At 36.6% G+C, this 16,127-nt stretch overlaps 1 protein-coding gene across 1 annotated transcript; it reads left to right on the forward strand.

Annotated features, from left to right (window-relative positions):
- The first annotated feature begins 10,117 nt into the window (after window positions 1–10,117).
- LOC145106214 (uncharacterized) lies at window positions 10,118–12,319 on the forward strand. Its single transcript, XM_079043232.1, has 11 exons — window positions 10,118–10,136; window positions 10,214–10,288; window positions 10,395–10,488; window positions 10,566–10,693; window positions 10,835–10,919; window positions 11,014–11,149; window positions 11,230–11,285; window positions 11,518–11,606; window positions 11,718–11,890; window positions 11,968–12,018; window positions 12,110–12,319. Exons 1-11 carry the CDS (start codon window positions 10,118–10,120, stop codon window positions 12,317–12,319), a joined length of 1,116 nt encoding a protein of 371 aa, XP_078899358.1.
- Window positions 12,320–16,127: the final 3,808 nt, after the last annotated feature.

Genomic DNA, 16,127 nt, shown 5'->3' on the forward strand with positions numbered 1-16,127 from the left:
CCAATTAGCCATCACCTGAATACCATCATATGTAACGAGGCTTGGATAATCCTTCGAGTAAAGGACTCGTCCCTACAACGGTTTGACTCAGACGAGAGCTGCGCGATAGGGCCAAATCCAACACTCTGAGATTATTCAACCCTGGTCACATGTGACTTAACGCATTCACCTAATAGCTAACTCCCATCACTCCGAGTCCCACAAAGCACAAAGCAGGCAACATTCAGACCAAAGGAAAATCTAACCAGAGCATAATTAAGCAGTTCTAACAAAATACAAGAATCTGTACTAGCATGCAATATAAGCTCACATAATCAGGCATAACCTAAACAGGCTATCCTACCACTGTCTAACCAATGCTAGCATATAGCTCAATAAGCGCATATAACAGGCACATAAGGCATCCTCCTAGATCCTTAGCCCTACATCTAGCATGATGATCACATAATCATATCATATCATAAACTTGTATGGGTAATTTGGGAGAACTTACTTGAGCTCGGCTGATTGCATGCACCACACCCTTTTCTCTTTTCAAAGTTCCTTTTGCTTTTTCTAAAACCCTATTCTTTCCTCAAAATCCTTTTATAAATTTGGTTTTTCTTTTGAAAATTTAATACCACTTCCTCAGTTTGAGTTCAGACACACCCGACAGTGTGCCCGAATCCCTCAAACCAAGGCTCTGATACCAACTTGTAACATCCCAAAAATCGGGTCCAAAAATTTCTTTTGAAAACATTACTAATTCATAGCGTTAAGTCATTCAAACATACTAAAAGGGTTTATATGACAAATCATAGTTTCATTTCCAAAACACTTGTTTAATTATCAGAGTAAACATCCCAGGCTACTTGTCATGGTGTGTGCACTGCAACCCTCCTGAGCTCCTCTTCTGAAAACTGAATACCTGAAACCAAAACTGAAAATCGTAAGCACGAAGCTTAGTGAGTTCCCCAACCTACCGCATACAATACATATCTACTGATCCATACATGCCATACATAATACTGAGCACATAACCACATACTGGGCTCCCGCCCGCTGCATTGGGCCTCGCCCGCTATCGGACCCCGTCCGTCACCAGGCCCGGCCTGGCTTCGAGCCCCGCTCGGCGTACATATCTGTTTTCCTTAGGCCCTGCCTGTCTCCGAGCCCCGCCCGCTAACATATACTAGCATACAATCATATCACAACACATCACTAACATACTCTACTAGATTACTGTGCTAAGGCCTCGCCTAGCTAGGGCCTTGCCCCTGTCCTGCTACTGACGAATCATGGAACCCCGTCCACGCTCCTACTGACAGTGAGATATGGGCCCAGCCCACACTCACTCTTTTCCTATCATGGGTGTCGTCCCTGCTCTACTGCTAATGAGGTATGGAACACCGTCCACACTCCTACTGATAGTGAGATACGGGCCCAGCCCACACTCACTCTTTTCCTATCATGGGCCTCGCCCCTGCTCCGCTGCTAATGAGGTATGGAACACCGTCCACACTCTACTATTGGTGAAATACGGGACCTCGCCCACACTCACCTCCCTACCAGGCACATACATGTATCATACAGACAACAAGTATAACTATCATACAAACCATTCCATGGGCACCTGCCCGCTAACATTGGACCTTAGTCCCGAATGCTATACTAGCGTATTGTGCCTAGGGCTAACCCCCGGGTCTTCTTACTCATAACTACATGGGCCGACATTGTAGCCGTAGACCCATCCATACAAAGGGAAACTCACCTTGCTCTGCTGAAGACTTGCTGAACACTTCTGACTACTAACCGGCACTTGTGACGCGCTGATCCCTCGGCTTCCCGAACTGTCAATACCCGAAACAACATTCAGACCACAATAGTCCAAAAGTCAACCCTGGTCAAACTTGGTCAAAGTCAACGGTCAAAGTCAACTTCCAGTTGACTCGACTTGCCGAGTTGTTCTACCAACTCGTCTAGTCCTTAGTCCTCCAATTCCAAAACAACCCCGACTCTACACGTCGAGTCTAGCAACAACTCAACGAGTCCTCCTTCAACCATACACTCGGGACTAACTTCCACCGACTCGCCGAGTTCATCCTTGAACTCGTCGAGTTCATCATCATCCCATGAATGTCCAGACCATGACTCGCCGAGTTGTATGAACAACTCGTCGAATCCGCCTTCATAACTAAGGAGATTTCCCCGGACTCACCGAGTTCCTCCTTGAACTCGTCGAGTATGATGATCATCAAGACCATTATGGACTCAGGCTGGCTGAGTCCCTAACCAACTCAACTCGTACCCTTAGCAGAAGGGTTTCGGGGCAACCCAAAAGGACTGTGCTACTATCAATTCAAGTACATACCAATTATAGTTATGGGCTTAGACACCTAATCCAACAGTCTCCCACTTGGATAACTCTGTAACTATAATTGCTAGTATGACTTCTAAATTTGACCAGCAAATTGTAGCTTCCAAAAGCTGCTGCTGAACTCTGACCCAGTCAGTTACGTGTCCTTAGATAAGTGATCATATAATCCTTTGTTCTGCTAGATATCCCTAGACATAAGACATGGAATGTAATCAATCTCTTTGTCCAGAATCTATGTTTCCCGATTTCTGATTTGTGATGATGTAGGACTTCTAATTAAACACATCAATTTAGTCCTGGTGGGGCCCAACACATAAGTCAACACCAATTCAACGAGGGGCCCACATATATCGCTTTTCCCGTTAGGGAAAAAGGAAGGAATAAACTTTGACTCATATGCTTGTATCTTTTACTCATCAAATTATACATGACAATACGTTTTATAACACCAAGTTACTGATATGTTTTCGTATCACCAATGCATGACCGACTCGTAAATTACAACTCATATTTCTCCGTTTCAAGATTATAAGATATTATCGTCTCAGTATTACTCATGATGAATTCCATGAAGTAATACTCTGAGCGAGGGTTTATCCAATACTCAAATCTCTATTTCTAAGTACTCATGAACATTGCAGCAATTCTATTGTTATGTTTAACTCCCTTAGACAATCTGCAATCCAATTCATGACAGTCTTAATTCACTACTTACTTCCAAAAGTACGAGCGACTGTGGAGTTTGAATAATCAAATTATTCGGGAAGTAAAATATGCAAAATATGAAACACAATGATAAACAATTGACAAGGGAAGTAAACAAACTCATAAATAATACATTATTATTTAATCACCAAAAGTCAATTACATTTACTTTGTTACAAGTTTCAGAATAAAACTAATCTAACTACTAAAACTAATATCATCTCTCAGTCCAATGCTCCGAGCATGTTGAATATGCTTAACCCTACTCAGAACCTTTATGAGGGGGTTTGTTGGGTTATCTTCAGATGATACCCTCTTTACAACAAGATGACCTTCTTCTACTCTATGTCTTATGAAATGGTACTTTCTGTCGATATGTCTGGTTTTACCATGATCTCTGGGTTCCTTTGTTAAGGCAACCGCTCCATCATTATCGCAGAACATTTCCATAGGCTCCTGGATGGTTGGAACAACTCCGAGATCTCCGATGAAGTTCCTCAACCAAGCTGCTTCTTTCGATGCTTCACTCACTGCTATGTACTCTGATTCACAAGTAGAATCAGCCACCGTATCTTGCTTGGAACTTTTCCAAGTAACTGCTCCTCCATTCAATAAAAATACCCAGCCTGATTGAGAACGGAAGTTATCTCCATGCGTTTGAAAGTTAGCATCACTTTAACCATCTATTCTCAAAGTATCTTTGCCACCAAGTACAAGTACCCAGTCCTTTGTCCTTCACAAATACTTGAGTATATTCTTAACCGCTATCCAATGAGCACTACCCGGGTTTCCCTGATAGCGACTGACCATGCTCAAAGCAAATGCCACATCAGGGTGAGTACATGTCATAACGTACATGATCGATCTGATAGCGTAAGCATAAGGTACACGACTCATGTCAGCTATTTCCTCATCTGTACTCGGGGATTGAGTCTTACTCAATTTGGTATTGCTCGGGATAGGTAGCTATCCCTTCTTGGAATTTTCCATACTAAACGTCTTTAGTACCTTATCCAAGTATGTGCTCTGACTAAGTCCAATTAGTCTCTTCTTTCTATCTCTCAATATTCTAATCCGAAGAATATAGGCAGCTTCTCCAAGGTCTTTCATGGCAAAACACTTTCCAAGCCAAGACTTAACATATTTCAAGGTTGGAATGTCGTTACCAATGAGTAATATGTCATCGACATATAATACCAGAAAAATTACTATACTCCCACTAGACTTGATATACACACAAAACTCATCTTCACTTCTAGAGAAACCAAACTCTTTGACTTTCTCATGGAAGAAAAGATTCCAGCTGCGAGATGCTTGTTTCAATCCATAAATGGATTTCTCAAGCTTGCACACTCTATTGGGAAACTTTGCATCAACAAAACCCTCTGGCTGATTCATGTAAACATCCTCAGCCAACTTCCCGTTAAGGAAGGCAGTCTTGACATCCATCTGTCAGATTTCATAGTCATGAAAGGCAGCTATGGCGAGCAATATCCTAATAGATTTAATCTTAGCTACTGGCGAGAAGGTCTCATCATAGTCAACCCCCGGGATTTGAGTGAAACCTTTTGCAACCAGTCGAGCCTTGAATGTGTGCACATTTCCATCCATGTATGTCTTCTTCTTGAAGATGCATTTGCACCCAACTGTCTTACGACCTGGTGCACTATCAACCAAATTCCAAACTTGGTTGTCATACATGGACTTAATCTCACTGTCTATTGCCTCTTTCCACTTGGAAGCCTCTGGGCCTGCCATTGCTTCCTTGTAAGTAACTGGTTCATCTAAATTTACCAGTGTCCTATCACTGATGAATGTGTCACCATCTAAAGTAATATGAAAACCATACAACTCAGGTGGCACACTCACTTTAGTGGATCTTCGAAGAGGTAATGAGTTATCAATTGGTTCAACAGGAACTATTTCCTCTGTTTGAGTGCTAGTGTCATCTAAGGTTCCTTCAATGGCTAACTCTTGAATTTCTTCAAGGTCAATGGTGCTCCCACTGTCCTCTTTGAATATGAGCTCTCTTTCTAGAAAGACTCCTCTTCGTGCCACAAAGACCACCTTTTCACTAGGTCTGTAGAACAAATATCCAAAAGACTGTTTTGGGTAACCAATGAAAACACATTTCACACTTCTAGCTGCTAGCTTGTCGTGAGTCTCTCGTCTTATGAAAGCTTCACAACCCCAGACTTTAATATGTGCTAACGAGGGAACTTTCCCCGTCCACATTTCAATAAGTCTAATCTAACATCATTATTAAGCAAAAGTTGATAAATTCCGATCTTGGTTACTGGTGAAGACTTTCTGTTCCCCATGATCAAGTTTATCCTCCCTCGTTCCACTTCCTCACTTTCTTTTAGCCTCTACAAATCAGAAAAGATGTGAAAACCATATCTTGTATCAAGGACCCATGAACAAGAATATAATGAGTTATTAGAAGAAATAGTGTAAATACCTACTGAAAATGGCTTCACTTTTCCATCTTTGATATCCTGCATATATTTTGGGCAGCTTCTCTTCCAGTGCCCTTTATCATTGCAATAAAAGCAATCAGCAACCTTTGGATCATAAACATGGGGAATGGTAGCATTGGGCTTAGCCTTTGGGCCATTACTAGATGACCCAGCGTGAGCCTTGCTCTTCCAATTTTGCTTAGGAGGACCTTTCCTCTTTTTCCCCTTTCCCTGTCTAATAGCCAAGACAGGGGCACTTGTAGGAGTTGAGGCTATACGTTTACCCTCCATCCCTGCTTCAGCTGTCTGCAACAAGCTGTGCAATTGGGCTAGTGTCTGCTCAGTGTTGTTCAAATGGGAAGTTAGGATAAACTGACCATAAAAATCGGGTAATGAGTTCAAGACCATGTCAATGGATAATTCCTCATCAAAGTGAATGTTGATCTTGACCAAACGCTCTATGTAGCATTGCATTCTTTACACATGACTAACAACCGACTCCCCTTGCTTCATCTTGCAAGCCCTGAGTGACTTGACTACCTCAAAATTTTCTTTCCATAAGGTCCTTGTTCATCTCAAAAGGCTAGTAGTCCTCATAGTAGCTCTGCAGTTCTGGGGACATGGTTGCGACCATGATGCATGCCACTTTGGTGGCATCGTCATAGCGCTTCTTGTAGGCAGCATATTCTTCGGGAGTGGCTTTGGATTCATCAATTTCTTTGAGCTCCTTTTCAAGGACATACTCTTTGTCCTCAAAACGAAGTGCCATTTTGATGTTGCACATCCAATCGTTATAGTTTGAGCCATCCATAACGACTTTGGAGCAAATGTTGAGCAAAGAGAAGTTGTGGTTGGAGGATGATGAAGCAGAAGTGTTTCCAGGAGTAGACATCTGAAAAGAAAGATAGTTTTAGTTAGATTTCAAGATACCTCAATATAGTAACCCAAAGATACAATATTAAGGTTAGGATCCAACTATGACGATTCACAACTTAGAAATGGGATGCCGAGATCCAAGTGTAAATTTCATAAAGGTAGGTGAGTGCCAATTCACCAGTTCTACCATAGGACGAAATGAAGTGAAATTCCTAATTCTTTTGAGATACATTGAAACTATTCAATGGCATGTTTTAATCTTGGATTATGCTCTTCTATTTGTGACTGGGATACCGAGGATCACAAACAAGATGTAAATAACCATGCAAATATGCTTGGTAACCTCATTGTCTTTATCATTACCTATTGATGTGCCGATAAACCACACACGCTCCATCAAAATGATAATTATGAGATAGCCATTACTACTCTTTATTAGTGTCTATTAGTGTGCTGGTTAACCACACATGCTCCACTAACGACCAATAAAGCATAGTGTGCAATTTCATGGGTTAGCATACTTTTCACATTTTTCTTGAAGTAACTAGTGTTGGGATTTTGTAAAATAATGTTCTAGTACTTTCTTAATAACATTATACTTTTAATGAGATTTAGTTGTCCTATCAAATCTGTTCTGCTAATGACCCTCCACTAATCAAGGAAGCGGTGGGTGAGAGTGGACACCCATTCAACTACCATTTTATAGGCAGTTTCCTTATACCCCCCTTATAGACTAGCTTCGTGAATGAGGCATACTAGCGATTTGACTGACCAATTCTTATATATATATAATATTTAACTTTTAATTATAATATATATATATATATATATATATATATATATATATATATATATATATATATATATATAAGGTGTGTTTTAAACCTTTTTAAAACTTTAGGGTTTATATAAATTTCGAAAATTAAACTATTAATTTTAAATTTAAAATAAACCAAATAACTAGATTTAATAATTATCTATTAATTAACTTTTAATTAATTAAATATTGTAAGGATTATCTAATCAAATTAAACAATTAATTTAATCCTAATCCTTATCCCTCTAGATTTCGAAAATTAGGGTAAATGATAATTTCCTTATTTTTCTTAATTATCCAATTACACAATAATTATCCAATAAGGCAATAATTATCCAAAATAAGATAAAACCCTAAAATAAGAAGCAAATTTCGAAATTCAAGGGAGGAGGCTAGGGTTTTACAAAACCCTAACCCTAATTTCGATTAGGGTTCATGGAGGCTAGGTTTTTCAAAAAACCCTTTGAACTCACAAACCCTAAAAACGAAAACATCGCCATTTAGGGTTTAATAGCTATAAACCCTAATTTGCAATTCAACCATTATAGCAATTCAACTTAAAACAAACAATGGATCTGATACCACTGATGGGTTTTTGGTAAAACAAATAAACTAGAAAACAATTCCTAAGTTCACATGCAACCTACTTTGGATCTATGTTTTAACTATTAAACATATAACTTTGAATTTCAAAACAAGAACAGTAAGGAGAGAAGCTATTTTCGAAAATACCAATTAGGGTTTAAGAGTTACATACCTTTCAATTGTTATAGCAAACAATTGGTAATCCTCTTGATCTTGATCTTCTTGGAAGCTTAGCACCACAAATGTAATGCCTCTAATGGAGTCACACCCAGGAGCTATCAAGAAGGAAACTTGTGAGGAGAGAGGCAAGGGTATGCAAAAATCGTCCTATGGTTTCTTCAAGGTAGGAGTGGCCGATTTTAAGAGCCAAGAGGCTCCTTATATAGCTGAGGGATCTAGGGTTTAGGGAAAACCCTAATACTCCTTTGCTTGAGGCCTAAGTTTATCCAAAGGCCTTATCCAAGCCCCTTGGACGAAATCATTAGGGTTTCCCCTATAGATTTCGTCCACCTCCTTCCGAGGAGGTTTTGGAGCCTTCCACTTAACTATTTGATAATTGCAAACTAGTCCCTACACTTTATAATTAATACAATTAACCCCAAAATTAATTCTAATTAATTTCTGGCTAACTATTAATTAAACCTTATGATTTCTAATTAATATATTAATCTTTTATCATATTAATAAATCATTTATATTAATTTATTAATCTTATAATAAATCAATATCTCTCCTTTCATAATTTCCTTGTCTAGTTGCTAGGTTTGAGGGCAACCCAAAAGGACTATGCTGCTATCAATTCAAGTACATACCAATTATAGTTATGGGCTTAGACACATAATCCAACAATATTATTGGACCTTGGGTTAAGTCCCATGGAACGAACTAGGGCCCAATTTGGAAAATTGGACCATGTTTAGGCCTTGGGTGTTATTTGGAATTTAGGCTTCTGGATTGTTGGATTGGGCCAGGTTATGAAAAGGTTAAAAAGGTATTTTACCCTAGTTGGACACTTAGCTTGGGTCGAGATCCGATTGTTGACTGGATGTTTATTTTGTGATTGTTAGGGCGGGGATTCTAGCGGGCCAGCAGCCAGTGATTCTTTTTGTGAGATTCGACGGTGTGAGGTGAGTCTCCTCACTGAGTTTAGTGGGTCGAAGGCACCAATGTCGGCCCATGGTTTTTATGTTAGGGTGCTAGATATCTGCATGACTCTTACATGTGTTTTGTGATGGTATGCTTACCAGGCAAGGCCCGATGCCAAGCGGGGCCTGATGAGTATATAGTATGCTATTTATCAGTATGTGTTTTTATGCTTACCGAGCAAGGCCCTATGCTGGGCGGGGCTCGCTGACTGTATGGTATGCTATGGTCTTCGTGATTATTGCATGTGCTAGTAAGATTATATGTTTATATGATTTTATGGTTATATGAGTATGTGTGTAACGGGCGGGGAGCGATGTCAGGCGGGGCCTCGTGATTGACCAATCTGTAATCTGAGCAGGGCTCGATGCCGGGCGGCACCGGAGGCCGGGTGGGACTGTATACCGCGCGGGGCCTAGTATGTGATTATGTATGTATGGTATGTAGTATCTGGGGGAACTCACTAAGGTTTTTGCTTATGGTTTGTAGTTTATGTTTCAGGTACTTCGGTTTTCATTTGTATGAGCTTGGGATGATTCTAGAACACACACCGCATGTTTCGACATTCTGTGATTTACTCTGATGTCGATGATATATTAATAAAGTTTTGATTACCTTGGTTTTACGAAAATGATATGATTTACTATTTTAGTAATTTAAAAATGAGAACTTTTTAGTCTTATTCTTGGGACGTTTCAATTAAAGTATAAACCACTTATCTGTCATTACACTTTAATATGGTCCATTTATTAAAATTACGTACTACAAGGACCATTTAAAAAAATAACACTGTAATACCAGTGCACAATTTTTTACTTAACTTTCAAACTCCATTAAATTGTTTGCTGGAGAGGAATATAGGTAATAAAGTATACCTCAAAAACGTTGAACAGATTGATGATGATTCACATATCAAACTGCGGGTGTTAAAGATGTGGAACTTTATAAGGAACAATGCAGTTTGATCAATTAAAACGATCGTAATGGACGAGGAGGTTGGTTATTTTATTTTTTTAATATCCCACTAAATATTACATATGTTTCAATTAATAAACTAATTGTTATTTATTTGATCGAACATGGTACAAAATACCATTCTTGTGTTTTCAATCAAAACTTTTCCAGATTTGGTGACCTTTTAAAGGTAGGTCAAACTTATATCATATAAAACCCAACATGGCGGCTATAAATAATGGTTTTAGTGGTACGGGTCAAAAACATACCATAACTTTGAATTGAAAAAGTATCCTAAAAAATGTGAGGAATTTTCAGGTCCGGTGAATGGTTTTGGGTTTGTTGATTTTAATTCTATTATCGAACAAACATGCCCAAGAGACTCATTCTTTGGTTAATTAGTTAATTTTATTCCAATCACTTTATAACTTGTGTAATTTAGTATACATGTTAGTATTTAAGTTAATCTTACTTATTATAGTTTATTGAACTTATGTAGATGTTATTGGACAAATTGTCTCATTTCGAGCACTTGAAACGTCAAATTCTAACCCATCCAAGCATTACATAAAGATGACTATTAGCAACTTACAGTGAGATTATAGTTCTTTTATTTCATTATTATTTTTACTCAGATTTTTTCGTACTAATTAATTTCTTTTTTATTTAGGTATGTACACGTGAAGGTTACTATATTTCGAACTCAAGCACACCAGATGTCACAGTACCTTAAAACTAACCCCACGGTTACCTGTGTTGTTATAGTGATGTCGTTTGTTAAACTTAACATTTTGGATGGTTTGTAGTCACGCTAGCTATATATATATATATATATATATATATATATATATATATATATATATATATATATATATATATATATATATATATATATATATATATATATATATACTTTTATTGACTAATTTCTTTTTACAGGAATTGGTCAAGCCCAAAGTTATTATGATGCAACCAAATTGTTCATTAACTCTGACATCGTCGAAATTAATGAGTTCAAGAAAGAGTTAGTTTCTTTTTTTAAAAACTTTTTTATATTGTTTTGTAATTAAAACCATGATAATTTGGTATATGTAAAAAAATAATTTTAAACATGACAGATTGAAAATTGTTAACAATGGAGGTATGTATGAAAAAAGCATAACATCACTCCCAAGCCAGTCTTCTTCTTATATGGATGATTTTAAACGGGATTTCCCTTTAAAATCAGTTTGTGAGATCACAGAACCACTAAAGGTATATTGCATTATTTGATATCCTTTAATTTTATTTATACATTCTATGTTTTTATAACTTTTACATTTTATTTCATATAGGTAATGAGATTTCTATTAATTGGTTCCATCATCAATATAATACAGAATCTTCCTTGGTATTACGATACGTGCCCGAAGAGTGGAAAAAAAAGTTAAACACAATGTCCAAACCCAATCATTCCTATACCGCCCCCGGCAAAATTTTAGATAGTGTTGTTGTTCAATGTAAAAATGCACGTTGTAACGATTCAGATTTTCATTCGATTACAAAGTATACACATTTCTTGATATATTAACCATTTCAGTCTTTCAGAAAAATTAATATTAATGTTATATTTTTTTGTTTAGGTATATGATTCTATTCAACATACAAGATGATACTGGCACCATCGGATTGATTGTTTTTTATAGGGAAGCGAAGAGGTTGTTGGATTTAAGTGCATATGACTTGAAAAAAAATGAAGCGGTATATTATGTTATTCATATTTTTAAATCAATAAACATTTTATTTGCGTTAATATATTAAACAATGTTCGTACGGGTTGTAGACAGTTTGGAACTATTTCCAAACCAAATTAACGTCTTGAAAAACCGCAAGTTTGCTTTTCTTGTAGATATTACACGCTATAATGTCGACAACTATAAAAATATTTACACCATTGTCAAACTTACAGAAGATGTGTCCATTGTTTCCGAATTGGAAAGTAAAATAGAACTTATGGTACGTATATTTAATTTTCAACAGTTATATTTTTTTTATATACATAACGTTTTACATCGTTCCATCTTATTTTGTAGAGTATTCAAACCGTGTCCTTAAATCAAGTGCCTTTGGAGCAGGATGATGTTGTACAAAATGTTTAAAAGGTATTTCGATTCCCATATTAACTTTTATTTATATTTAATTATTCCAATTAACAACTTTTTTTTAAAAATTTAGGATGTAATCTCACAAACGGATGAGAGTTTTACACCCTCAACAATTGATAAATCAACCGCAACCAGTCCTATCAAAATAGCAACTGATTTGAAGCGTAACCTCTATGATGTTTATGACGTTTATTGTGGAGATGATTTCAGTTCAACAAAATCTAAAAGAAAATCAATCGGAGAGGAAAATCCACTTTTAGTTCCAAAAGTAGAGAAGTGAGTTGGGTTTGGTTTTAATAAACAAATGATAATTTGGGATATTGGTTTGGTTTTAAAGACTATTGGGTTGTTTGGTACAACACTTTTCATTTGGATGTCTATAATTTATTCGACAGGACTGATATGTTTATATAGGTATGTATGAATTATCATTAGTTTGGGAAGCTGAGGATAACAGAATTCGGTAAGTTTATTTGAAGTTTTTGAGGTTAAGATTATTTGGTTGTTTTCATACGATACATGTATTTTGGATATTTGGTGTTTTTTTTGTTATGATTGAATAGACAATAAGCTTTGGTTTGAAAGTTTAGAAATCGTTACTATATTGTTGCCTTTATGGATTGTCACTTCATCAACTTTAACAACATTTTTTTTTTCAGAAAACAATGATAAATGTTTAGTGCATATTTTCTATCACTAAATGTTTCAAAATGCCTATTTTCTCTCTAAATTTCAAATTATAAGGATAATTTAAGTGAAAATGGTTAAAAAAAGTTATCCTATTTGTGATAAATCCTTCAAATGCAATATTTGATGTTTATGGTTGTTTTTATTTTTATCTTTGATGTTTATGGTTATTTTTCTTTTTATCTGATCTACATATGTGTTTTATTGCTCATTTCTGTAATGGCAACCAAAAGAAATGTAACACCCTGTTCGGGATAATTCTTGATTTGGGGCCATGACCCGAAGATCAGTTATCATAAGGCTTCAAGACTTGGGGAAAAGAGAGATTTACATCCCTTTGGATGTGGGTAATGTAGATTAGGTGATCTGAGAGTTCGGTTGGTGCTTTGGAGCCCAAGGGTATGATTGTAAAGTGATAGTTCAAGCCTTTTATAAATTTTGGATTTTTGTTCGAGATGTTTTTAGTCCAAGATATTTTGATAATCTTTTAGAGCTCCTTAATACCTTTCTGTGGATATAAAAACATCAAAATCGGAGTTAGAACGAAGAAGTTATGCCCGTTTGAAGTTTGGTCGATTTTGGGTTATGTTGAGTACGCTGGGCATACAGAGGGGATTACGTTGGGCGTAGTAACGCACCCTGAGTAATCTGGGCGTACCAGGAGTATGTTGGGCGTAGGCGATCAGTGTCTAAACCCTATTTTTATGGTTTGAGCCCTATTTAAGATCCTTAACTCCCCCAAACCCACTCCATTCTCAGCCTCCACCCCTCAAACACCCCTTCCATGAAACCCTATGTAACGACCCGAAACTCTTTTCGTTGACGATGTTAGTTTTTCTGTTAGATGACTATTTTGTTTCGTAAAGTTATTTCGATTCTAGGTTATAAATCAAAATAAATTAAATAAAAATGTGTTAATTATTATTACTTAAAAAAACATGATGTCTAAAATAATTAATTAATATTTAAAGGATATATAGTTTAATAAGTTGGTTTTGTGGAAAATATGATAAATATAATCAATTTATTTGGCTGAAACGATGTTGAGGGGCTAAAGTGCCAATAAAATAAACTCATTATGTTAAATTATCTAGGGTTGGGGTAAATAGGGTTCAAGGTTAGAAGTTTACGGCCGTGAACGATGTTCTTGAAAAATCTATGCAGGTTTGAAGGGTTTACGACCGTAAGCGGGTTTATGATTTTAAACCTCGAGGGTCTTCATTCTCCGTTTACTTGTCCGACACTTTCACACGACAAACAGTGAGTTCATACCCCTATGCTTTTATGATTTTAAAATGTTTTCAGGGGCAGAGTACAAGCCAAACACAACTGATTTTGTGCATTTATACAAAAGGATTTCAACACATTTAAAACTGATTCAATTGATTCAATCTCACAATTTCCACATGTTTTATAAAATATTTAGATATTTTATCCCTTTTGTAACATGCTGAGCATAAGGGACTTTTTCAATCTACAGTAGAAATTGCATAGTTTTCAGATCAATACGTAAACCAAGTACATGTCATACATGCAACTATAATAGGTATAGTTTGGGGTTTTCAATACACAGTTTATGAATTTAGAGTTACACATTGCAAAACATAAAAACTATGATAGATTTAGTTTATGATATACTTTACTACATTTGGAATTCAAGAGTACAACATTTAATAATTATTTAAGTATAATTATTGTTACACTACAAGTATACAACGGATTCAAATACAAGAGAACAATACAGAACCACACGTAAATTAGTTAATACAGGATTGTGAGACAACTCTTCAATTGTACCTTTCGAGGTACAGGTTAAATGCTATCATAGTATAACCAGAGTCTCCTGGAGGGAGAGCGTGAGATTTGTGAATAGATCTATTCGGGACTGACTATCCCACACCTGAACTGCTAGCTACAGTTAGGTAGGCATGCCTGGGGTGACAAATGTCATATATCCGACACTTGAAGAACGTCGAAAAGGTCACTAGGTCATATCAAGCATGGTTATACGACTCACAATAGTATAAACTAACCTTATTGTTTACGGGATTTCATTCTTACTTAGTTTTATTTTCATTAATAAAACGAATTCAAATTACAACTGGAGGATTCCAGGGATTTCAACTCATAGTTTTATTTCAAGTAATGAAACTACTATACATACTGGTGGTAACCGGGGTTTTTCAAATAGGACATTCTATACATTACTGGTGATGGCCAGGGTTTTCATACAAAAGGGTTTTTCATTCAAAACAACGATATACAATGTATTTGGTGGTAACCAGGCATACAAGCTAATACATTGTACATTACTACAGAATACAGTATCAAACATATATGTTAGAAAATATTGGATTTTCTTGGAAAGTATACAAACATTTTACAGATTTAATGACAGGTTTTCACTACAAAAACATGCTTATGAACTCACCAGCTTTATGCTGATACTCTTTCAAAACTGCTTATATTCTCAGGAAATCAGTAGACATGTACCTTGCATATATTTTGTGAAGACAGAGCGTATAGAGTCACGTCTTTTACTTTTTTATGCTTTTGATGTATAAAAACATGAATCAAACATATGTAAATACCTTTTTATATATATTCAATGTAATGGTTGTGTTTACTTTGATTACTATGATGCAAATGTTGTGATACTACATATGATGGCATCCACCCCCAAGCGTTTCCGCCGTTCTGGTTTGGGGGTGTGACAGAAGGCCATCTGACGAGTTTAATAAGGTCATGCATTTTTTCCTGTGGCCTAAACGTGCGCATCAAGTTCTCGATTCACCAGTTCTGGGGCTGATGTGACATCGATGGTAACAAAAGAAAGTAGCGAGAGAGACAGTGAGATCGAGAGAGAGCAGGATCAAGAAAAGAAGTGCAACGAGAGAAAGAAAATGGTTATGTGGCTCGATCCGAAGCATACCTTGGGATTTTATTGATGTTGGTTGATCATTAGGAAAAAAAATTAAAAATCGAATGTGATGGAGAGAGGGGGAAGACATGTGCGACATAAGGGAAGAAGAAGAAGGATTGACGGGATTTATGGCGGGTTTGAAGCTATGAAATCCATCGTATAGTATTGGTATGTCTTGATTCTTTGTTCCTTTTGACTTCTTGACCTGATTACATGTTGAGTTTGTAGAAGTTATGAGTCAAATTGATTTCTGTTTGTCGACTAATCTCGTTATCATTCATCTCAATTCTTATGGCTTCTCATATGGCCAAAAATCCAGCCATTTGGATTGTATTTTGATTGATTGTTGCTGGAATATCTAAAAAAAACTCCCTCATATATTGGAATTGGTTGCAATCTTGGAGTCAAATGTTTTCTTTTGTTGCAAGGAATTCATTCTTTTGTTATCTTCGATTCTAGTGACTATTTTCCTATAAAA

Source organism: Lactuca virosa, chromosome 4 (genome assembly GCF_052849685.1).
Source record: "Lactuca virosa cultivar CGN04683 chromosome 4, Lactuca_virosa_CGN04683_v6, whole genome shotgun sequence".
Taxonomy (NCBI): Eukaryota; Viridiplantae; Streptophyta; class Magnoliopsida; order Asterales; family Asteraceae; genus Lactuca; species Lactuca virosa.